General features: G+C 44.2%; 1 protein-coding gene across 1 annotated transcript in view; it reads left to right on the top strand.

Annotated features, from left to right (window-relative positions):
- The window catches only part of LOC112106287 (beta-secretase 2), a 72,469-nt gene that overhangs the window by 25,614 nt on the left and 21,416 nt on the right, over nt 1-25,439 (top strand). Inside the window, exon 2 of the mRNA XM_024199446.2 lies at nt 14,038-14,126. Within this exon, the coding sequence (XP_024055214.2) occupies nt 14,038-14,126 (89 nt within the window). The remainder of the gene's footprint in view (nt 1-14,037; nt 14,127-25,439) is intronic.

Below are 25,439 nucleotides of genomic sequence, written 5' to 3'. Positions count from 1 at the left end.
GTGCATGTTTGGAGGATCAGGGTCTTTGAGAAGCTAGAGAGAGGACTCAACTCACAAAAACTTATGTTTTGAAAAATGGTATGTTTTTTTTAAACTTCAAAAGTGCCTCTAAAAATAAAATAAAATAAAATAAATGTTTGGTTTAGGAATAATGGCTGGAAGTTACCTGGAGTACATGTAGGAACCCATAACTGTCAGCAGAGGCATCTTACAGCAAACCACATCTTTTTTTAAAAAATTAGTATCTTTTAAAAATCTGGCACAAGGAGGAATTAAATGAAGTTGCTAAACTTCACACTGCTTTACAATAAACAAGGAATAGCTCGTGTTCAGCAATGAAGCATGTTCATATATCATGAATAGGATAGAGGGGATATGCGATAAATCTAGACATTGAGAATAAGTATCAGTCTGAGAAATGACGTGTTGGGGGAAGAAATGTTAATGTTCAGGCAACTGAAGGAATTGGCAGAAGGGAAAGCACAGTAACAAATACTGGATATTTTGTTACCATGATTGGCTGATTATTATTATATTTAAACTGTAATAGCCTTTTATTATTCTCAAATGCCATATATATATATATATATATATGTGTGGCATTTCCCATATCTCTTTTCTGAATGATTGTTTATCAATCCGATGTTCATATTTCTATTGCCAGTCTGGTTTAGCAAGTTTCAGTAGCTCATTTTTGGTATTTTAAAAAAGTGCTAATCTAAACTACAAAAAGCACAATCCATGTAGCAGGGCAGATTGACTCGTCCATAGAACGCCCATCCCCTTGTCACAACAAAGGAAAGAGACTAGTGCTTTGTAGGGAAGGGAAGGAACTCTGGCCCAAGTCCTACAATGTGCTCCACAGGGGCAGATATATGCATTGGACAGAGCCTTACTGTTTTCACTGGGGCCCTGTGCAGGTGTAGGAATTGTAGGAAAGGGGCCATGATTAGGGTAATACTTACAAAGTGAAATCTTGGCCCTATTGAAGTCAGTGGGATGTAGGATGGTTGAGAAAATACTGTGGAAATACTATCGAGGAACTTGTTTCTGAGTTCTCTTCTGTTTCACTGCAATAGAATCTTAATTTGTGTTTTAAACATCTGGTAATAAACAGTAGTAGCTCAGTAAAGAACTAGAAGTAGGGTTGCCAGGTGTCCAATTTTCAACCGGAACGCCCGGTTGAAAAGGGATCCTGGCAGCTCTGGTCAGCACCGCTGACCAGGCCATTAAAAGTTCGGTCGGCGACGTAGTGGGGCTAAGGCAGGCTCCCTGCTTGCCCTGGCTCCACGTGGCTCCGGGAAGTGGCCAGCATTTCCCTTCAGCTCCTAGGCAGAGGCATGGCCACGGGGGTGCTGCCCCTGCCCTGAGTGCCGGCTCTGCAGCTCCCATTGGCCAGGAACTGCAGCCAATGAGATCTGCGGGGGCGGTGCCTGTGGATGGGGGCAGTATGCAGAGTTGCCAGGCCGCCCTTCCACCTAGGAGCCAGAGGGAAATGCCAGCCACTTCCGGGAGCTGCCTGAAGTAAGCACCGCCTGGAGCCTGCACCCCGAACCCTCTCCTGCACCCCAACCCCCTGCCCCAGCCATGAGCTCCCTCCCAGAGCCCGCATCCCCTCCTGCACTCCAAACCCCTCAGCCCCAGCTCCACCTCAGAGCCCGCACCCCCAGCTGGAGTCCTGAACCCCTAATTTCTGGCCCCACCCTGGAGCCCTCTCCCTCTCCCGCACCAACTTCCTGCCCAGCCCGGTGAAAATGAACGCGGGGGGGGGGAGAGCGAGCGATGGAGGGAGTGGGGGATGGAATGAGCAGGGGTGGGGTGGAGGCAGGACAGGGGTATTCGGTTTTCTGCAATCCGAACGTTAGCAACCCCAGCTAGAAGTGCTAGGGGGAGGTCTCTTATGTTAAGCCAGTACTCAGTACATGCTCTGTAGAATATTTTGTAAAATCACTAAAATCATTTTGCAGTTGTCTGTGTGTTTGTCTGTTGTGCTAGCCTTGACGTTTTCATTTGCTTACTCACTGACTTGCAAAATTTGTTCATCTGCCTATCTTTCAACAGCCTAACCAAACAATGTGACACACTGGTAAAATGTGTGGCACCGCCTGTGTAACAAAATATGTTGAGAAATGATTAACTTTCCACGTCTGCATTTTGTCTTGTACCCCTTTTTTCTTTTTCATGTGGATTACCAGTCCTCTAACCCTAGCTTCATTTTTAAACCTTCCTTCTGTTTAGATATCTTTCTTCCCCTCTGCCACTCCCACCCGATCAGCCTGGGGACTCTCACAGTTTACCTTCATGAAACTGCATGCTGTCCCTTCTCCCTTTGATAGCCATTATAAAAGAGCTTTCGCTGTTGGGCTGGCTATTTACATGGAGACAACATTAGCCAGTGTTACAGAATTAGTTGGGTAGAGCCTGGTGGGCCACTTATACAGCTGCTCTGACTCTGAATAACAGCCAGTCAGAAACAACTGAGAACCATTCTATGGGTTCTTCTGCAGGGTACAACAGAATAATTGATGACTGTGTAACTGCAATCTGGGAACTGCCCAGCAATGATGCAAACCTGGAAATTCTTTGTCACCTGTGGAGTTCCACAACAGGATCTCAATCATTTGTAGAGATTAGCAAAGTTGGACAGTACTTTGTTCCAGGCTCACTTGAAAAGCATTAGCTGTAAATGTATATTCTACTTTATGTGCAAAAAAGTGGGGCCATGTTTCTGATTGCTGTCCACAACACTGGGATCCTATACACTTAGGCATTCTTCCAAATATTCCTCTAATACATTTTATTTATTTAAATGAAAATGAATCTTCAAAAGGAACAGGTGAAAAAAACTATAGTGAAGCTGTCTTTTGTTTTGAGAAATCTGTCTGTAAATGTTATAATCTCATTCCAGATAATAAAAGAATACTGTAACTGTTTTTAAAAAAGCTAATATTTCAGAATTCTAAAATGATTAATTTTCAGAAATGAAATTGTAAAAGAACCCAACTAGCAAAATCAGTGCCAATAAATAACACACAACTGTGGGCAAACATAATATATAGTAGTTAGATTGCATTTTCTGTCTTGTTTGATGGTTGCAAGCAATTCTTACCAGATGGGCTGATAATGTAATTAGGAATCATTGTGTTAAATGAGGCAGTATTTAAATTGGCTGCTAATTTTCCTATCTATTAACCAGCTTTAAAAAAAAGTGTTATCTGAACGATTTCTGGCTGCTAATTACTAACTACAAACCGAATTGTTTTCCCTCTTTTAATGCGTTGTTTAGCAAATTACTTCTAGTAAGGTTGATTACAGATGTGTAAAACAAAATAGGAGATGAATTAATGCTCCATGTTCGGGTTTTTTCGACTATGGTAGACTTTTAGTGTCTGGTGAGATTTTGCATGTGTCAGAGTGTACTGCTTTACTAACTAAGCTTCTCACTTGTGCAAGCATTGGCATTTCTATGCATATTAAGGGAATAGTCCCTAAAGGTGGGCAGCAGCCCCTTGAATAGCTTATTGTAGGGGCACACTCCAGCAAGAGAGTAGGACTATACATCTTATTTGAAGCAGGAGAAGCAGGAAGCATGAAAGCAAGGGAGGACAAGTTTTGAGCAGTGTGAGACTGTAACAACTCCCCTGCATGCGTCTTTGTATCTTCATTGGGGTTGGGGCAGGGGTATGTTCTTAAATTGACGTAAAAGCCTAGTGAAGACCAGACAGTTAATAGTTTTTCCATAATTTAGCAGGCCAAGTTAAGTGTTTTAACTCAAGCTGCTAACTCAGGTGAAAACTACAAAATGCCTTGTCTTCACTAGGATTTTACCTTGAGGTAAGAATTTACCTCCCGAGCCCCCCTCTCCATCACCACCTCAGTAAAGATAAGGCCACAAGAAATTGAACGTGTGACATTTCGATCTAAAAGTATAAACCTCTGCTGCTGCAGCTAAAAGGATCAGGTCCATTAGTTTGGAGGCAGTAGCAGACTCAAAACAAACAAAAAAACCTATTTGCATGGTCCAGTCTTCAGAGTCAAAGATCAGCTGTGGTTTAATGTGGATTATACAACAAATAGCATCGAAAGCAGCAGAGTGGTCTATGTGAATGGAGTGCAGGTCCTGGGACTCGATCAGGAAAAGGTTGTGTTCAGGGGTGGCTCTAGGCACCAGCAAAGCAAGCATGTGCTTGGGGCAGCCCATTTGCAGGGGCGGCAGGGATCCAGCATGGGAGCTGAGAACCAACAGGGGGCCCTGGGAGCTGTAGTTCCTTGGTTAGCTCCCTGCCTATAGAGCCAGCTCTGGAGCAGGGAAAGAACTACATTTCCCAGCATTCCCTTGGCCACTACCAACAGGAAAGAGGGGGAGAGAGTGAGGTAGCTGAGACCTCATGCTGCAGTGAATGGAGAGCTGCACTGTGAGTAGGGATACCATATTTTAACATTCAAAAAATAGGACACTCCATGGGGAGGGAGGGTAGCCCCACCCTGCCCCCATCCACTCCCTCCGACTGCCCCCCACAGAAACCCCAACCCATCCAACCCCCCCTGCTCCCTGTCCCCTGATCACCCCCTCCCGGGACCCCTGCCCCTAACTGCCCCCCAGGATCCCACCCCCTATCTAAGCCTCCCTTCTCCTTGTCCCCAACTGCCCCCTCCTGAGACCCTCCCCAACTTCCCCCCCTACCTGTCCCCTGACAAACTCCCGGGACTCCCATGCCTATCCAACCGCTGCCTGTCCCCTGACTGCCCCCCTCAACCCCTGACCCATCGAACCCCCCCCTTCTCCCTGCCCCTGACTGCCCCCCACCCCCGAACCTCCGCCCCATCCAACCCTCCTGCCCCCTTACCGTGCCACTCAGACCAGCATGTCTGGCTCTACGCAGCGCCAGACACATTGCTGCATACATGCTGCCGTGCTCCCCCGCAGAGCCACAGCCCCCTTCCCCTCCCCCCCTCCCCCCCCAGCACCTGCCTTCCAGATTTGAACACCTCAAAATTCAGGAGTGCTCAAGCTCAGTTTGGGCAGCTGTTACTTCATTTCTCCCAAATCAAATATACTGATCCACTGTAACTTGCTGTAGAAAAAGTAGGATAAAATTGAGCAAGAAATGCTTCCCAGTGGTTAGAACTGGAATTGCTATTTTCAACAGCCATTGCCTTTTTTGTTTGTTTGTTTAAAAGGAAGACAGTGATATTGCATTGGCAAATTCCCCATAGAAAGAAAGAGAGGAACAAACGAATAATAAAGGCACCTCAACTTTTCCTCATTTATGTAGGACAGTCTTATAATATGCATCCAGATATCCTCCAATCACACAAGCTGAAAATTGTTCCACTTTACTGCAGTTCTGTAACCATATGGGAACCAATCCTGTCTGTGTTCTGTGCACATCTAAAATTCCTGCTGAATGACCTGCCGTGGGAGCGAGTTACCAGTGACCCAGGACTGCTGCGGAAGGAGGGTGCAGGTGGGGGTGGGAGAGAGCCCAGGGCTGAGGCGGCAGGAGGTGTGTGTGGGGGGCAATGGTGGGGGGGAATGAGGGAGCCCAGAGCTGGGGTGGCAGGGGGTGTGGGTGGGGGGGAAGAGCCCAGGGCTGGGGCAGCAGGGGGGGTCCGGCAAGGAGCCCAGGGCTGGGACGGGGGGCAGCCACATTTTTTTTTTTTGCTTGGGGGGGGCAAAAAACCTAGAGCCGGCCCTGGTTGTGTTAAATGTTGACAATGGTGGGAGCAGTTTCAGTGAAGTGGAGAGGGCACGGTAACCAGTCATTAGTTTGTATCAGAATTGTACTGTGATTAGTCTGTGTTTGAGAACTCCAGTGAGGGATGCCAGGTGGTAGAAAGTAGGGAAAGGCCAGCTGACCCCTATCAAAAACCAGCAAGAGATCACTAATAACTCTGACCAGTGTGGTCTCAACTCTAAAAGAAGGCCAGGATCCAAGCAGGTAACAGCTCTACGGGAGGGTTCCAGTGCATCTAAACTTGAATGATCGCTGCCATCTCATTTGCCTTCTCAAGAAAATACGAAATGTTGAGACTCTCAGTGATTGGCAGGAGACGGTTTCCTGAAGGGGTGGCTGATGTCTGCACGTTTTGAGTATTTAGCTCCCACCCTTTAGACATCATCAATAATGATACTATAGCAACACAACTTGTTCTAGCAAATAAGTGGAACAGGGATCAGAACCAGAGATGACTGAGGTGTTGCCAGATGGAAAAAGAAAACAAATCAATAGTCAAATGTTTTGTAACTTCTAAAACTGATATTAATCAATGGAGAGGTTTAAAAACAAAAAAATCCTAAAGGCACTCTGGTAAGTCTGTCGCAGCCCTGGTCGAGCTCCCCAGAATGCTCACCCAGCTGCTGGTTTTGGACCCACGTGCTGGGCCTTTGTGCCTGTAAGCTCCCCTTGGTCACTGGCTAAACTGGCTTTTCCGGCACACTCCCTGTCTGGTACCCCTTCTGGAAGTGGGACTCCATGGCCTAACTGCCTGGGCCCCCAGGACCATTGCCTACCTCTGCAAGACCCGAGTAGCTTGTGCATACCAGTTTCCAAGAGCTCCCTCTCATGGGCATTCTGGTTTACTGTTTAATCATTCTGGGACACTTTATAGTTAAAGGAAATAGACACAGACTTTGCAAAAGAGTTTTTTTAAAAAATCACTGTTTTTACTTCAGACAGCACAAGAGATACAGCTCCAGGTAAAATATAAACACTGTAGGCCATTCCCTGACTCAGTTTCCTCACCACTCTTGAGTGTTCTTTGGAATTTGGGTCAGTATTCTTTTTGGGTTCCAAGTCCCCTGTGTTGGACTGTACTTCTCCAGCTCATGGCTTCTCCTCTGAAACATATGGAGTCATTGACTGCAGGAGGCAGAGAGAAAGTCCTTCAGCTCCATCAAAGAGGTTTCCTCTTACTCAGGCAACCTGCCCCATTGAGTCCCTCTGTGAGTACTTCCTCAATTTCTCCACCTTTGTGTGCTAGTGTGGATAACTGGCTTTTTTGTTCACCTTCTGGGGGAATTCCATCACCTCTTCCTGCAGACAAGCTGGGTCGAACTGGTTTTTGTAGGCTTTAGCCATCCTATTGTTCAAAGGTACTCCAATTTGAATGGGAGCTATTCAGGTTAATGACTTGGGATTGTCCCAGGTCTGGGAGACATGACACCAGTAGATGGTTGATTCCACATATGCTGAAACACAATAAATGACACAGCAACTTCATAAAATGAGCCAGAATTCATAAGTGGTGAATAGCTTCCCCAAATCATTACATCCTTGTTTTAAATTGAAGTAGAGTACTATACAGAAAACTCTGCTTGATGTTGGATCAAAACCAAATACTGGAAGATTTGAGGAACTCTTTAAATGAGGTATTGACAGGGAGTTTGACTCCCCAATAGACGTGCCTGGGTTTAATATCTTGGCCATTTCCGAGCAGATATAGATTGTGCCATATAAATGTACGGCCTTCCCCCTCCTCACTGTTATAACATGTTTAGCATATGGGATTTTAAATAAATGTATGGTTTTGTTTTATTTCTCTTTACTACCACAACTTGATGGCGTTTTATATTACTGTCTTCAGCAAAAGAGCTACAAAGAATAGTGTGTAAAATGTCATGTTCAGATTTGGCATGGCAAAGATAAATGTCACTACCTTGTCTGCTTTTTGGATTAGATGCTCTTAGTGTAACCCTCATAGTGGTCAACCTAACATTCATCGAATTAGTGGTAAATTAGCCACTGAGCCAACAGGGTCTGTGCCCAGGGGCCCCGGCCAATTGGAAGGCTCCAGAAAAATGGGCATCCCCATTCCCCGGAAGGAGTGCTGGGAGGGTGGAGTGGGGCAAGCCCCTACGCCCCGGCAGAAGCGCCGGGAGGGGGGGTCAAGGGGGAACTGCAGATGGAAGGGGTGGGGAGGGGCCCCCAGTTGCTCTGGCCCCAGGCCCCACAAAACCTTAATCCACCTCTGCATAGGACTTAAATCCAACAAAATAACACTCAAGTGTCCCTATAGATTTTCATTGCATGTCCTACAGTTCTATTAAAGGTGACCTACAAAGGAAAAAGGTGTGTGTGTGTGTGTGTGTGTGTGTGTATATATATATATATAAATTGAAGTTAGAAACCGCAATTTAAAAAAAAAACAATCAGGCTTTCCTTTATACATCAAATAGGAGCAAACAAGCATGTCTTTCTTTCTTTCTTTCTTTTTTTTTTAAATAATGCTTTGCACTTAAGCAGTCTTGCCAACTTACGATCTTTTTTGTTTGTATCTCTGTTCAGTTGTGTTGCTCTGCTCTTGGATTTCTCAGTAACTTCCTCTGACACTTCATGACAAAACCATTCTATACCTGTGCATAAGTAACAACGATAACTCCAGCTTTCAGTGTGAACGGCAAGCTGCTTCTGTTATACGGCAATGTACAGCGCAATGTAAAATAGGCTTTGGTATTGGCAATGCAGAAAGGGTTTCCTTCGTGATGAGATGTGAAGGAGCTGAAAGGAATTGCAGACCTAAAAGAGAAAACTCAGTAATTTACACCCCTCCCAAAATGTTCCACTACTCACTGGATCTATTGTGAAGACTACAATATATCTGTGTTTGTATTAGCTGTCTGTGTCTAGTTATGCATAAACATATATATGCAGAATGTCAGTTTGAATAGCAATTTGTCATGTGAATGCTGGTTATACTAGAGTGGGCTTGCAACTTTTTTGTGTTCTACTGTTCTTTGTATTTTATGGGGGATTTTTTTTCTTTGTTTAAGAACCAGACAGAGTGAATCCTGTATTGCTCAGTGAAGTGGGCAGTAAAATTGCCTTTATTCAGGGATTCATGAATTGTGTGTTGCTGCCTTTCTGTGGTTTTAAAGTATCTTTCATATATGAGCTATTTGTAATTTTAATTTTTAAAATAAACTCCTCTATGTATGGTGCCATGTATTTTACGGATGTCAAGGCTGTGACATACACGTATAATATTACTTCACTCAAGGATCACAAATTGCTTTAGAAACACTAATTACTTTGAATTCTTGCATCTAGAGCTGGACATAATTTTTCAACTGAAATGTTTTTCAGCAAAAAAAATGTTTTTCAGTTGAGGCAAAAACTCCATAAGTTCTAACATATCTAATATTTTAATTGCGCTACATTGGAAATCTCCCCCTCTCCCCCCCCCCCTCTCAATTTACATTGATTATACAATGGCCAAATTTTCAAGCCCAGGTTATTAACATATGCCTTTGATCCCTATAGCCCCAATCCTGACAACACTTATACTTGTGCTTAACTTTAAGCATGCATATAGTTCCATTGACTATTTGTGAGTCTTAAGTTAAATGTGTCTCAAGACCTTGCATAGTGACAGGTTTCAGAGTAGCAGCCGTGTTAGTCTGTATCCGCAAAAAGAACAGGAGTACTTGTGGCACCTTAGGCCTGGTCCACACTAGGACTTTAATTCAGATTTAGCAGCGTTAATCCGAATTAACCCTTCACCCGTCCACACTACAGAGCCAGTTAATTCGAATTAAAGGGCCCTTTAAATCGATTTCTGTACTCCACCTCGACGAACGGAGTAACATCAAAATCGATTTTGTTAATCCGAATTAGGGTTAGTGTGGCCACAAATCGATGGTATTGGCCTCCGGGAGCTATCCCACAGTGCACCACTGACCGCTCTGGACAGCAATCTGAACTCGTATGCACTGGCCAGGTAGACAGGAAAAGACCCAGGAAAATTTGAATTGCATTTCCTGTTTCCTGTTTGCTCAGCGTGGAGAGCACAGGTGACCACAGATACCACAGATACCTCAGCTCATCAGCACAGGTAACCATGCAGGCTGATAATCGAAAAAGAGCACCAGCATGGACCACACGGGAGGTACTGGATCTGATCGCTGTATGGGGTGAGGATTCAGTGCTAGCAGAACTTCGTTCAAAGAGACGAAATGCCAAAACTTTTGAAAAAATCTCCAAGGGCATGATGGAGAGAGGCCACAATAGGGACTCAGATCAGTGCCGCGTGAAAGTGAAGGAGCTCAGACAAGCCTATCAAAAAACAAAGGAGGCAAACGGTCGCTCCGGGTCAGAGCCGCGGACATGCCGCTTCTACGCAGAGCTGAATGCAATTCTAGGGGGGGCCGCCACCACTACCCCACCTGTGATCGTGCAAACCGGGTCTGGGATAGTCTCTACACCTGAGGATTCTGAGGGTGGGGAAGAGGAGGAGGAGGAAGATCAGGATCTTGCAGAGAGCACCCAGCACTCCGTTCTCCCCAACAGCCAGGAGCTTTTTCTCAGCCTGACTGAAGTACCCTCCCAAGCCTCCCAAGCCAGTAGCCAAGACCATGACCCCATGGAAGGGACCTCAGGTGAGTTTATCTTTTAAAATATAAAACATGGTTCAAAAGCAAGGTTTTTTAATGATTATTTTGCCCTGAGGACTTGGGATGCATTCGCAGCCAGTACAGCTACTGGAAAAGTCTGTTAACGTGTCTGGGGATGGAGCGGAAATCCTCCAGGGACATCTCCATGAAGCTCTCCTGGAGGTACTCCAAAAGCCTTGCCACAAGGTTTCTGGGCAGTGCCGCTTTATTCCGTCCTCCATGGTAGGACACTTGTCCACGCCATGCTTGCAGCAAGTAATCTGGTATCATTGCCTGACAAAGCCTGGCAGCGTATGGTCCCGGTGTTTGCTGGCATTCAAGCAACATCCGTTCTTTATCTCGCTGTGTAATCCTCAGGAGAGTGATATCGCTCATGGTAACCTGCTTGAAATACGGGAACTTAATTAAGGGGACAGAGGTGGCCGTTCCTACTGGGCTGTTTGCCTGTGGCTGATAAGAAATCCTTCCCTGCAGTTAGCCAAGCGCAGGGGCGGGGGGGGGGAAATTGGCCCAGAGCTTTTCACGTTTGGCTAGCAGGGATCTTCCCTGATACCAGCTGTGGGGGGAAGGGTAAAGCAATCATTCCAGGGAATTCATGGCGGGAGGGGGGGCGGATGGGTTAGTTTGGTTTCAGCAGGGATTTTCCCTGTTACCAGCCACGCGGTCGGGGAGGGGTACATTGAGCATTCCAGGGAATTCATGGCGGGAGGGGGGGCGGGGGGGGGTTAGTTTGTTTTCTGCTGCTGAAGGTTAACAGGAAAACCTCAGCAGTCAACAGGCTTTGATTGGTATGTTGGAAAGGAGGGCGCAGAAGCCGAAAGACAATGGCTTACCATGGCTGCCTGCAAGCTGAATTCTGTTGCCCGGACCTGCGTCTGTGATCTCTAACACCAAAGCCACAGGCACTCAATATTAAGATGGAAAATGCGACCTTGTACTGAAATCACATGTGCTATGTAATGTGAATAGTGTTCACCATGAAAGAGTACAAGCATTGTTCTGTAAAATGTATCATTTTAAAAACTTCTCTACTTTTTTTCAACCCTCCCTCTAGCAGCTGCAAATGTTTCAAGCCTCCCTCCTGCGTCCAGAAGGCTATCTCAGATAAGGCGTCGTAGAAAGATGACGCGAGACGACATGTTCAAAGAAATAATGAAATCCACCCACAATCAAAGAGCTCATTTGAATGAGTGGAAGGACACTGTATCTAAATTTAGGAAAGATGCCAGTGACCGTGAGGTCTTGAGGGATGCTCGAGATGAGAGGTGGCAGGCTGCAACGCTGGGGCTGCTGCGTGAGCAAACGGACATGCTCCGGCATCTGGTGGAGCTTCAGGAACGGCAGCAGGATGGCAGACTGCCGCTGCAGCCGCTGTATAACCTACCTCCCCCCTCACCATGTTCCATATCCTCCTCACCCAGACGTGTAAGAACGCGGGGGGGGATGCTGCGTGCACCCTGTCACTCCACCCCAGGGGAGAGCCCAACCAAAAGGCTGTCAATATATTGAATTTGATCAGTGGCCTTAGACTTCCCTCTTATCCTCCTCCCAAACCTCACCCACATTACCTTCTTGGTTCTCTCCCTATGTTTATAATCACTTAATAAAGAATACATGATTTTTAAACGATAGTGACTTTATTACCTTTGAAAGAAAGCTGGGGGGAGGGTGGGTTGCTTACAGAGAATGAATGAGAATGAAGGGGGCTGGTTTTCATGAAGGGAGAAACAAACAGAAATTTCACACTGTAGCCTGGCCAGTCATGAAACTGGTTTTCAGAGCTTCTCTGATGCACACTGCTTCCTGGTGTGTTCTTCTAATCGCCCTGGTGTCTGGCTGCGCGTAATCAGCAGCCAGGCGATTTGCCTCAGCCTCCCACCCGGACATAAAGGTCTCCCCCTTACTTTCACAGAGATTGTGGAGCACACAGCAAGCAGAAATAACAATGGGGAGATTTCTTTGGCTGAGGTCAGAGCGAGTTAGTAGCGATCGCCAGCGTGCTTTTAAACGGCCAAATGCACATTCTACCACCATTCTGCACTTGCTCAGCCTGTAGTTAAACAGCTCCTGACTCCTGTCCAGGCTGCCTGTGTATGGCTTCATGAGCCATGGCATTAAGGGGTAGGCTGGGTCCCCAAGGATAATGATAGGCATTTCAACATCCCCAACGGTTATTTTCTGGTCCGGGAAGTAAGTCCCTTGCTGCAGCCGTTTAAACAGATTAGTGTTCCTGAAGACGCGTGCATCATGAACCCTTCCCGGCCACCCCACGTTGATGTCGGTAAAACGTCCCTTGTGATCCACCAGTGCTTGCAGCACCATTGAAAAGTACCCCTTGCGGTTTACGTACTGGGTACCCTGGTGCTCCGGTGCCAAGATAGGGATGTGGGTTCCATCTATCGCCCCACCACAGTTAGGGAATCCCATTGCAGCAAAGCCATCCACTATGACCTGCACATCCCCAAGAGTCACTAGCTTGTGTAGCAGCACCTCAGTGATTGCTTTGGCTACTTGTATCACAGCAGCCCCCACAGTAGATTTGCCCACTCCAAATTGATTCCCCACTGACCGGTAGCTGTCTGGCGTTGCAAGCTTCCACAGGGCTATTGCCACTCGCTTCTCAACTGTGAGGGCTGCTCTCATCCTGGTATTCTGGCGCTTCAGGGCAGGGGAAAGCAAGTCACAAAGTTCCATGAAAGTGCCCTTACGCATGCGAAAGTTCCGCAGCCACTGGGAATCGTCCCACACCTGCAACACTATGCGGTCCCACCAGTCTGTGCTTGTTTCCCGGGCCCAGAATCGGCGTTCCATGCCTATAACCTGCCCCATTAACAGCATGATCTCCAAAGCACCGGGTCCCGCGGTTCGATAGAATTCCATGTCCATGTCCTCATCACTCTCATCGCCGCGCTGCTGTAGCCTGCTCCTCTCTGCCTGGTTTTCAAGGTTCTTGTTCAGCATAAACTGTACGATAAGGCGCGAGGTATTTACAATGTTCATGACTGCTGTCTTGAGCTGAGCGGGCTCCATGCTTGCCGTGGTATGGAGTCTGCTGCGTTCAGCCAGGAAAAAAGGCGCGAAATGGTTGTCTGCCGTCCGTTGCTTTCATGCAGGGAGGGGGGGAGGGAGGGAGGGGTGAGGCTGTACCCAGAACCACCTGCGACAATGTTTTGGTCCCATCAGGCACTGGGATCTCAACCCAGAATTCCAATGGGCAGGGGAGACTCCGGGAACTATGGGATAGCTATGGGATAGCTACCCACAGTGCAACGCTCCAGAAATCGACGCTAGCCCCAGTACATGGACGCACACCACCGAATTAATTTGCTTAGTGTGGCCGCATACAATCGAATTAATACAACCGGTTTACCAAATTCGAATTAGCTAAATTCGGATTAATCGTGTAGTGTAGACGTACCCTTAGAGACTAACATTTATTTGAGCATAAGCATTTTACTGTAGTGGGCTAATTTGATGAAAGGTCACAGCAACATATCTTCCCTTACAGTGATTTTTGCATAAATATTTGTTTATTCTCCACAGCAATGTTCATCTTCATTTATAAATTTAAGATTGTATTTATGTTTTCATCGAAGCTTAAACTGAAATGAAAATAAAAACCCCTTTCTTTTCTGGTTTTGCAGTTAAATATTCTGGTTGACACTGGAAGCAGTAATTTTGCAGTTGCAGGTGCCCCAAACCCTGATGTAACGTCATACTTCAATACAGAGGAGTAAGTATCTTTTAAAAACTCTTTGCATAGGATTGAATGTCCTGGGTTCTGGCTTGTATGTGGAAAAGACAATGCAAAGCAGGTGAATGGGCTTCTATTGCAGTTGATTGCTGAATGTGGTATATATCTCTTATTTTTAGCACCAGAGTCTGTCACCCTTCCTCATGCTGAGTAGCTCCTTACTCCACAACAGGTTCCACTGATTTCAATGAAGCTACTTGCAGCATGAGGTGTGGTTTTTGTTTTTTTGTTTTTAATCTGGCCCTGAATTATTTGTAGGATAGCACATGCTCTAGAATCTAGGCACCAAATATAAGATCAAGATAAACATCAAGATTAATTGAAATGACCTCATGCCTTGTCCTCTCAGGGTTTGGCTGTTTTCGCCATTTTTTCTTCTTAGTTTAAATTATTTTAGGTAGGCTTCTGCAAAAAAATGAAACTATATCTAGGTTTGCCAGAATTTGACGTTTACTTTTTTATAATTTTAACTGTTATGAATCAGACATGCCAAACCCACAAAAAAACCACAGAAATTGGGCTTGTTTTTGGCTTAATTGGCTTGTGAGTTGCTTATTGGCTAGTTTTTTGGCTTGTAGCTTGTTGCTTCCTTTTATTATTTAATCAGCTCCTGGCAAGCAGGGGGAAGTGGGGAGCGAGTCGCCGTACACAGCAGGCCCGCCACAGTCCCAGACTGCACGCTGGGGGGGGAATCTAGTCACATAGAGAGTAGGGGTTCTTGGGGATTGGCTTATTTTGGCCTTGTTTTGAAATGGGATTAGCTTGATTTTTGGCTTATTTTTAAAGTCGGGGTACTTATTTACCGTGCGAAAGTTGGCAATTGTGATATCAATGTATGTTTTTAGGCATTTTTTAAATTTTTATTTTTAATTTTAATGTGCAAACTTATGCATTGTAATCATTTTTATTATATTTAAAATTTCACAATTGTAGGAAATTATGGGGGTGGTTAGAGAATTATTTAATGACAATAGGCATCGAGATTCAAAAAGTTAGAGATTTATAACCATTAAAATCTGACTTCTCAACGTTGTGTCAAAATATACAGAGTAAATATCTTTAAATCAAACCCTGCATTCTGAAGCAGCATTTTTCTTACTCTGTCTTTCTGTAAATTTTGATTATCATCTAACAATATTTTCTTCGGTTCATGTATAGATGGTGAAATAAAAAAAAATCTAATCCTTCCAAGCCAACTGTAGATCTTTAATTGATGTATGTGGCCAAAACTATTTAGAAGATGGGGATGCTGAAAGATACTTTCTATTCTTGATACCCCTTCTCTTTATAAATCTTAGATGGGTGGGTTTTTCATATTTGGCTTTTTTAAATGTCTTCAATGAAACATACTTGGGGTGGAGACAAATATTGCATTTCTACAGATATATGGCAACAGATAAGACTGCACTTTATCCAGGAAACACCAGTGCAGAGTTTGCACAGTATATTCTAGAAATAAGACATTTTTGAAGATTCCAGAATGTCCCCTTCAATGCTATCCTTGGGATTCTTAATATTGGAGACTTTGTATGCCAACTGAACAACGCCTATTCAATAATGGTTTTAAGGAGGATATAAGTGTTATGGGGAAGCCTTCCTGAGTAAAGCTGTACAAATAACAGATTTTTTCAGTTTGCTGGCAACTCAGAAAAACTGGGCAAAAAAAATTGTTGTGGGTCAAACCAAACATTTCACTTGGATTTAGAGCATTTTTAATGTCTTAAAATGAATTAAATTTGAAGGAAGTTTCTAAATCAAAAGCTGTTTTGAATAAAAAATAATCAAAATGTTTTGTTTTAAAATTCCTAAAGGAAAGGCTTTGACTGTTTTGGAATTATTTTTTGTTTTTTCTACACGAACAAGTCAGCAAAGCTGACATGAATGTCTGCAAAATGTTTAAATGTTGCTGGATCTGCATTTTTTGGCTGAAAGTTTTGGCTGAAAAATTTCACCCAGCTCTACTCTTGAGTTGTGAATGAGGGGAAATTCCCCCATCCCCTCCTCTTCCCCCCCTCCCCCCCGCCAGTAAGTTTTCAGAAGCTAAGCAGGGGGGTCAATTCCAGCCCTCCTGTGAGTTTTAGTAGACTTGTGGGGACAGGTGATAATCTAATCTTGGCACATTGGGGTGGGAGCTAGAGGAGGAGCAGTGGCTAGCTCTCTAAGGGTTTGGTTTTGGGGGAGAATTTGAGAGGCCCCACCTGCCCCAAGAACTTAAGACCTAGGTGTGAATGTGGGGTTTCAACTTACTAGTTAAGGATCATGGGGAGGGCCTGTGAGCCTCTCCAGGGCCATGGGGTGGGGGTTGTGGGAGCCCTTGATGAGTATCCTAAGGCTCAAAGGATGGGAGCAGAGGAGGAGGGGAGGAAGTGTTTCCTCACTGGGACCCCAAAGATAGTCTGGAGAGTGGCAGGGAGAGCCAGGAAGATGTTTCTCAATCCTTGTGATCTCCTCCATGGGGGCTGGGGAGCAGTGGTAGAAGGGGGAAGCAGTTTTCCTCTTACCCTACACCCTCTGGGGTCTGCTGATCCCCAATCCTCCAGTAAACCATGCTCTTTCTTGCTCCTGCCCCAGCAAGCCTTAAAACAGCCCCAGTCCTGCAGACATCCAGAGGCTCACAAGAGGCGAGCCTAATTCCCATATACCTCCTAGGTTGTGTAGCAAATGATCCCCTATCTTGAGGACCTGCAGAGAGTGGGGTTTCCCTTTTTATAGAGACTTTAGGACATCAGAAGCTTAGGGACTCCTTTCACAGGCTGGTAGGTGAGGACTGGGTTATGAGGAGATTTCATGGCCAACAGACCGGGCGGGGAGGGGGGATCCTTCCTTGCCCTCCTTCTCTTCCCCCAGGGACTTCTTAGTATCTGTAGGGACAGGTCTTATCTCTAGGATTTAGGACCATTTAAAAACAAATCTACACCTCTCCCCTCCCCCCCAAGAAATGCCATTCAAAACACTTGAAGGTTGTAATTACATGTCAGTGTTTTGTGTATGTTATCTTTGGAAAACACTGGCAGGAAAAATGGACATTGAAATCTAGGAAATTCAGGGTTAAGGTTGCTCTTTGCTGTGTGTGTAATGAGTTTAACTAAAATAACCACAACTGTAACTCACTCCTGGGAGATAGTTAACAAAAGATAAGTGACATTGAAGGAATACAGAGAGGAACAAAAACATTCAACAAATCCTAACTAAACATAGCATAAGACTTTGTAGCACAAGCACTTTGAACATACAAACATGGATGGATCACACGTTTCTAATTCCAAACACTTCTTTAAAGCATAGACATACTGTGGGTGGAATCCTGGCCCCACTGAAGGCAAGGAGAGTTTTACAATTGATGTCAGTGGGACCAGGATTCCATCCCATTGCAGTTTACAGAGGATAAAGATGGGTGCCTATTTTTATTCCTCTAAAAGGAAATAAAAATAATTTCAAATCCCTCCTCACCTTCGATTATATCTCCTGCAATTTCAATTCCATTAAACAACAGCAGTACACGCTTCCACTACAGTTATAAAAATGCAAAAAAAGGGGGTGGGAGAAAAGGAAGAATTAGTGCTTTGTTGTAAAACTGTTGAAAAAGTTATGGACGTGTGTCCTTTTTTTATTAGAATGTCAGTGCAATGTTAGAAATGGAACCTTAATTCTGAATTTCCTGGGTGTCTAGTTTTTTGTGGCTTCTTCTTTTAATTCAAATGACAAAATATACATGCTTAATTTCAACTTAATTCAGTTTTTTGTGTAGATCAGAAAATTATCTTGCTACCCTTGAGTCTCCAGGAAAACCACTTGGAACTATGGGGTTTTAGAGGAAATCTTGAACTCAATGTTCTAGAAAGAGAAAGTTTGTTTTTGCTGAGAATGTCCTGCATGATGTTTTGTTCATGAAGTATGTTGTATTGCCTGCTCAACAGGGTGGATTTTTCTATAAACCAAGCAAAACATTGTAACTGGGCAGTCCAGCCGTATAATATGCAAGTAGATTGATATTATCTTGAATACTATCTGGATCACTTCAATAGTTGGGGATTATGAGGTGCTCTGACAATCTTTAATTTGAAAAGTTAATAGTTCAACTATTGTTAGTTTAGTGTGTAAATTACCATTCACAAGAATCTGTTTCAGTAATCCTGAAGTGGGATAGTGAGAATGTTCTCTGGTAATGGATGGAAACCACTTGAGACTTTTGCAAGTGGATTGTCAAGAAAAAAGTTCTTGAACATTCTATTTCTCATACTGCTCAAAAATACGTGTTGGTGATTGTAGCTTGCTACTTTTCCACAAAGGATTTACTGGAACAGTTGTGTGGGGGTTTTAATATGATATTTCAGATTATATCATGTTGAGTCTTCAATTTGCCTAATAATCCTTTATTTTTTTGAAGTTACATTTTCAAATTGTTTGGTCATAAAAATCCATCTAGTTTTCGTCTCTAAAACCTTTTAACTAATCAGTTATGTTAGCTAAGTCTACTGCCTTAGAACTGATCTGAAACGTCTACTGAGGCATTCATATATTTTATCATCCCTTGGACTTGGGAGGTAAATCTAACTTCCCAATCAAACATATCTAAAAATTGAGAGCCAGGAATATCCCTAAACTAAGAGTCTACAGCCAGAAGGACTACTGGGATCATCTAGTTGGACCTCCTGTATGACATGTATTTTATGTATGGTTTTAATGGTACATGCACTGAAGAACTGAGTCCAAATAGAATACCCAACTTTCTCTTCTTGGTTAAATATTTGGTAATTTAAACCCTGGAGGAGACTTATGAGGAGTTTTACTGTTTTGGTTTGGTGGCTTTTTTGTTTTTTGTTTTTGTTTTTTGCTTTAGAGGAAGAATTGGCAACAAGGGAAATGATTGAAGGTCTGCTTGGCATTTTGATGTTTTTGTGATTGGCGGGGGGAAGAGACAGAAACAACTTTTTCATTAAAATAGTTTAATCTATTGATTCTTAACATTAAAAAGGTTGCAGAGCAGTTTTTAAACTAGGAGATGGGGGAAAGCCGACTGCTGCAGAGGAGCAAGTGAATCGGACAGAGACTTCTTAGAGGAGAGTCTATTGAGAGATTCTCTAGGTTCTAGTCAGGAGCAGAGGGGGGAAGAGGATAATGTAAGGGCCAGATCAGACGAGAAACATTCACATAAAGAATTGGACACATCAGAAAAGGGCAGACAAATAAACAGTGGCAAGTTTTTAAAGTGCTTATACACAAATGCTAGAAGTCTAAATAATAAGATGGGTGAACTAGAGTGCCTCATGATAAAGGAGGATATTGATATAATAGGCATCACAGAAACCTGGTGGACTGAGGACAATCAGTGGGACACAATTATTCCGGGGTACAAAATATATCGGAAGGTCAGAACAGGTCGTGCGGGGGGGGAGGGAGTGGCACTATGAAAGAAAATGTAGAATCAAATGAAGTAAAAATCTTAGGTGAATCCACATATTCCATAGAATATCTATGGATAGAAATTTCATGCTCTAATAAGAATATAACATTAGGGATCTATTATCGACCACCTGACCAGGACAGTGATAGTGATGATGAAATGCTAAGGGAAATTAGAGAGTCTATCAAAATTAAGAACTCAATAATAGTGGGGGATTTAAATTATCCCCATGTTGACTGGGAACATGTCACCTCAGGACGAAATGCAGAGACAGAATTTCTTGATACTTTAAATGACTGCTTCTTGGAGCAGCTGGTACAGGAACTCACAAGGGGAGAGGCAACTCTTGATTTAGTCCTGAGTAGAGGGCAGGATCTGGTCCAAGAGGTAACTATAACAGGACTGCTTGGAAATAGTGACCATAAAATAATAACATTTAACATCCCTGTGGTGGGAAGAACATCTCAACAGCCCAACACTGTGGCATTTAATTTCAGAAAGGGGAACTATGCAAAAATGAGGGAGTTAGTTAAACAGAAATTAAAAGGTACAGTGACTAAAGTGAAATCCCTGCAAACTGCATGGACACTTTTTAAAGACACCATAATAGAGGCCCAACTTAAATGTATACCCCAAATTAAGAAACACAGTAAAAGAACTAAAAAAGAGCCACCGTGTCTTAACAACCATGTAAAAGAAGCAGTGAGAGATAAAAAAGACTTCCTTTAAAAAGTGGAAGTCAATTCCTAGTGAGGTAAATAGAAAGGAGCATAAACACTGCCAAATTAAGTGTAAAAATGTAATAAGAAAAGCTAAAGAGGAGTTTGAAGAACGGCTAGCCAAAACCTCAAAAGGTAATAACAAAATGTTTTTTAAGTACATCAGAAGCAGGAAGCCTGCTAAACAACCAGTGGGGCCCCTGGATGATCGAGATACAAAAGGAGTGCTTAAAGATGATAAAGTCATTGCGGAGAAACTAAATGGATTCTTTGCTTCAGTCTTCACGGCTGAGGATGTTAGGGAGATACCCAAACCTGAGCCGGCTTTTGTAGGTGACAAATCTGAGGAACTGTCACAGATTGAAGTGTCACTAGAGGAGGTTTTGGAATTAATTGATAAACTTAACATTAATAAGTCACCGGGACCAGATAGCATTCACCCAAGAGTTCTGAAAGAACTCAAATGTGAAGTTGTGGAACTATTAACTATGGTTTGTAACCTGTCCTTTAAATCGGCTTCTGTACCCAATGACTGGAAGATAGCTAATGTAATGCCAATATTTAAAAAGGGCTCTAGAGGTGATCCTGGCAATTACAGACCGGTAAGTCTAACGTCAGTACCGGGCAAATTAGTTGAAACAATAGTAAAGAATAAAATTGTCAGACACGTAGAAGAACATAAATTGTTGGGCAAAAGTCAATATGGTTTCTGTAAAGGGAAATCGTGTCTTACTAATTTATTAGAGTTCTTTGAAGGGGTCAACAAACATGTGGACAAGGGGGATCCAGTGGACATAGTATACTTATCAGAGGGGTAGCCATGTTAGTCTGAATCTGTAAAAAGCAACAGAGGGTCCTGTGGCACCTTTAAGACTAACAGGACCCTCTGTTGCTTTTTATAGTATACTTAGATTTCCAGAAAGCCTTTGACAAGATCCCTCACCAAAGGCTCTTAAGTAAAGTAAGTTGTCATGGGATAAAAGGGAAGGTCCTTTCATGGATTGAGAACTGGTTAAAAGACAGGGAACAAAGGGTAGGAATAAATGGTAAATTCTCAGAATGGAGAGGGGTAACTAGTGGTGTTCCCCAAGGGTCAGTCCTAGGATCAATCCTATTCAACTTATTCATAAATGATCTGGAGAAAGGGGTAAAAAGTGAGGTGGCAAAGTTTGCAGACGATACTAAACTGCTCAAGATAGTTAAGACCAAAGCAGACTGTGAAGAACTTCAAAAAGATCTCACAAAACTAAGTGATTGGGCAACAAAATGGCAAATGAAATTTAATGTGGATAAATGTAAAGTAATGCACATTGGAAAAAATAACCCCAACTATACATACAACATGATGGGGGGCTAATTTAGCTACAACGAAAAAGATCTTGGAGTCATCGTGAATAGTTCTCTGAAGACGTCCACGCAGTGTGCCGAGGCAGTCAAAAAAGCAAACAGGATGTTAAGAATCATTAAAAAGGGGATAGAGAATAAGACGGAGAATATACTATTGCCCTTATATAAATCGATGGGACGCCCACATCTTGAATACTGCGTACAGATGTGGTCTCCTCATCTCAAAAAAGATATACTGGCACTAGAAAAGGTTCAGAGAAGGGCAACTAAAATGATTAGGGGTTTGGAACGGGTCCCATATGAGGAGAGATTAAAGAGGCTAGGACTTCAACTTGGAAAAGAGGAGACTAAGGGGGGATATGATAGAGGTATATAAAATCATGAGCGACGTGGAGAAAGTAGATAAGGAAAAGTTATTTACTTATTCCCATAATACAAGAACTAGGGGCCACCAAATGAAATTAATGGGCAGCAGGTTTAAAACAAATAAAAGGAAGTTCTTCACAGTGCACAGTCAACTTGTGGAACTCCTTGCCTGAGGAGGTTGTGAAGGCTAGGACTATAACAGCATTTAAAAGAGAACTGGATAAATTCATGGAGGTTAAGTCCATTAATGGCTATTAGCCAGGATGGGTAAAGAATGGTGTCCCTGGCCTCTGTTTGTGAGAGGGTGGAGATGGATGGCAGGAGAGAGATCACTTGATCATTACCTATTAGGTTCACTCCCTCTGGGGCACCTGGCAATGGCCACTGTCGGCAGACAGGATACTGGGCTAGATGGACCTTTGGTCTGACCCATTACGGCTGTTCTTATGTTCTTATTCTCTCATTCTTTGCTATTGTTTGAGTTTCTTTAGACATTGACTTGGATCTGTGGAGACTGTAAGGGATTTACAGGAAACTATGAAGCAAACTTTCTCTGCCTGGTTTTACTGGCTTTTGGGGTCTGGCATTTTTGAATGGTGAGGTGGGGATTGTGACGTTGCAGTCTATATGGTTTTATAAAAATATGCTAATGAGTGAATATAATGTAACTGGAATATGCTTCATGCAAAAGGTCTCTTGTGAGGTATCATTGCAAAGCTTATAATCTACTGAGTGTGATCATCCTATTTGTATAAATGTACCACTCTTGTATCTAAAACTAGAAATATGAAATATAACTCTGAGGGCCTATTGTAATTATGCAAAGTGTGGGCCACTAATGGTGGTTTGGAATCTTGATGACTCCCATTAACCAGGACAGTTGTCTGCAGATGACTGTGTTTACCTGTAAGTCTTCCTGTATGTGTGTGTGCTGGCAAGTGGGCAATGAAGTCTTGCAGTGACATGTAATCATGTCACCCGAACTGGAATCCATCTTTAACCTGGTGTCTTTCCATTGAGAAGGAGGGGGTGGGAACCCAGAGAGGGACAAAGGATTCCCGCCTTATGCAAAAGATATATAAAGGGGTGAAAGAGAACAAAGGGAGGAGAGGAGATGACCTGAAGAATCCCCTATCTACCACCTGAGCTGGAACAAGAGCTGTACCAGGGGAAAGGATTGTGCCCAGGCCTGGAAGGTGTCCAGTCTGAGGAAAAAACTTACTGAAGCATCTCTGAGGGTGAGATTATCTGTATTCAGTTTGATTAGACCTAGATTTGCGCATTTTATTTTATTTTGCTTGGTGACTTACTTTGTTCTGTCTATTACTACTTGGAACCACTTAAATCCTACTTTCTGTATTTAATAAAATCACATTTTTCTTAACTCCGAGTATGTATTAATACCTGGGGGAGCAAAAAACTGTGCATATCTCTCTACCAGTGTTACAGAGGGTGAACAATTTATGAGTTTACCCTGTATAAGCTTTATACAGGGTAAAACGGATTTATTTGGGTTTAGACCCCATTTGGAGTTGGGCATCAGAGTGTTAAAGACAGGAACACTTCTGTTAGCTGATTTCAGGTAAACCTGCAGCTTTGGGGCAAGTAATTCAGACCCTGGGTCTTTGTTGGAGCAGGCGGGTGTATCTGGCTCTGCTAGACAAGGTGCTGGAGTCCTGAGCTGTCAGGGAAAGCAGGAGCAGAGGTAGTCTTGGCACATCGGGTGGCAGCTCCCAAGGGGGATTCTGATCTAACCCTCACAGGGATTATGGAAGAATTCCATGTACTGATTGTGGACAAATTGGGTGCTAGGTTTTCCTCACATTGCTCTGCCAGTGAATCTTCTCCTGAATTGATCTGCTTTCAAGGAATACAGACAGACAGGTATTGGGTTATGTTTTATTTAATACTGAAGACGAGTACACAACTAGCACCCAAATGAGACCACAGCTTATTTCCATTTTTGACTAAAGCCAAACTTGAAGTGTTTTGTGTTTATTAAACTGATTCTTCTTGGTTTTGTTCTCTGCATGTGTTTTTTAAATATTACAGTAGCATATACGTTATGCTAGGCATGCTCCAAGTACAAAAGAGGTTAGTCTAAGGCAGTGGTTTTCAAACTTTTTTTCTGGGGACCCAGTTGAAGAAAACTGTTGATGCCTGTGACCCAGGGGAGCTGGGGATGAGGGGTTTGGGAGGGGGTCAGGGCTGGGCCAGAGGGTTGGGGTGAGGGCTGTGGGGGTGGGGCTGGGAATGAGGGGTTCAGGGTGTGGGAGAGGGCTCTGGGTTGGGGTGTAGGAGGGTGTCAGGGCTCTGGGGTGGGGCCAGAGATGAGTTTGGGGAGCAGGAGGGGCTCTGGGTTTGGGGGGGCTCAGGGTAGGGGGTTGGGGTGCAGACTTACTTCTGGCGGCTCCTGGTCAGTGGCGCAGTGGGGGTGCTAAGGCAGGTTTCCTGCCTGTCCTGGCACCGTGGACCATGCTGCGCCTCGGAAGTGGCAAGCAGCAAGTCCGGCTCCACACAGCTCTCACCTGCAGGCGTCCCCCCCCTCCCCCCCAGCTCCCATTGGCTGGTTGGTGTTTGGGGAGGGGCAGTGCGTGGAGGCCTGTGGTCCCTCTTCCTAGAAGCCGGACCCGCTGCTGGCCACTTCCGGGGCGCAACGCGGTGTCAGAGCAGGTCGGGACTAGCCTGCCTTACCTGGGCAGCACCACCAACGGGACTCTTAACGTTCCGGACGGTAGTGCTGACCAGAGCAGCCAGGGTCCCTGGGTGCTGAGCAAGGCAACCCAGTGCCTTACATGCCATGACCCAGTACCGGGTCGCAACCTGAACTTTGAAAACACTGGTCTAAGGCCCAAATCCTGTAACGTGGGTAGACTGCAGTGCCCATGTGGATCTGGACCCAGGTGTGCAGGATTGGGGCCTAAAGAAAAGACTTCCACATAGTTTGGCTTTTAATATACTTTTCCTGTTTTGTTAGCAACATAAAGTAAATTCTGAAATTTTAGTCACTTTCCCAGTTACTCATTTCCCTCTCCTCTTCCCTCCCCCAGATCTAGTCATTGCCCCCTCCCTCAGAAATCATTAACTCCTCTGTTACAAAAAAATGCCCGTCAACTACAGGTGCTGCTGTCAGTGATGCTCCTGAAGTGCATGCCGTGCATGCCCTGCTGCTTTGGCTGCCTCCTCAACTTGTGCCTTCTGCCTCCTAGAAAGAGCCTGGGGGCTTCTGTAGGCTGCATCACAGGAGACATCGTGGGGGCTTCAGGGGAGAAGTAGGGTGCTAGTGGCCCTACAACCCCCATAGTTGCTTTCCATGGGGGCAAGTCAGGATCCTTTGCTTATCCCGGCAGTTCCGGTGCACTCCCTTCAGGGAGCGCTGGAGTCTTATATTTTCTAATCATGGCCAATATGGTTTGTGTGGGATTCTTTCTGTGTTTGTTTAAAATTCTGGGACCA

Source organism: Terrapene carolina, unplaced genomic scaffold (assembly GCF_002925995.2).
Source record: "Terrapene carolina triunguis isolate 2854851 unplaced genomic scaffold, T_m_triunguis-2.0 Scaffold31, whole genome shotgun sequence".
Lineage (NCBI taxonomy): Eukaryota > Metazoa > Chordata > Testudines > Emydidae > Terrapene > Terrapene triunguis.
Note: the sequence above shows the minus strand (reverse complement) of the source record. Positions and strands in the feature narration are given on the sequence as shown.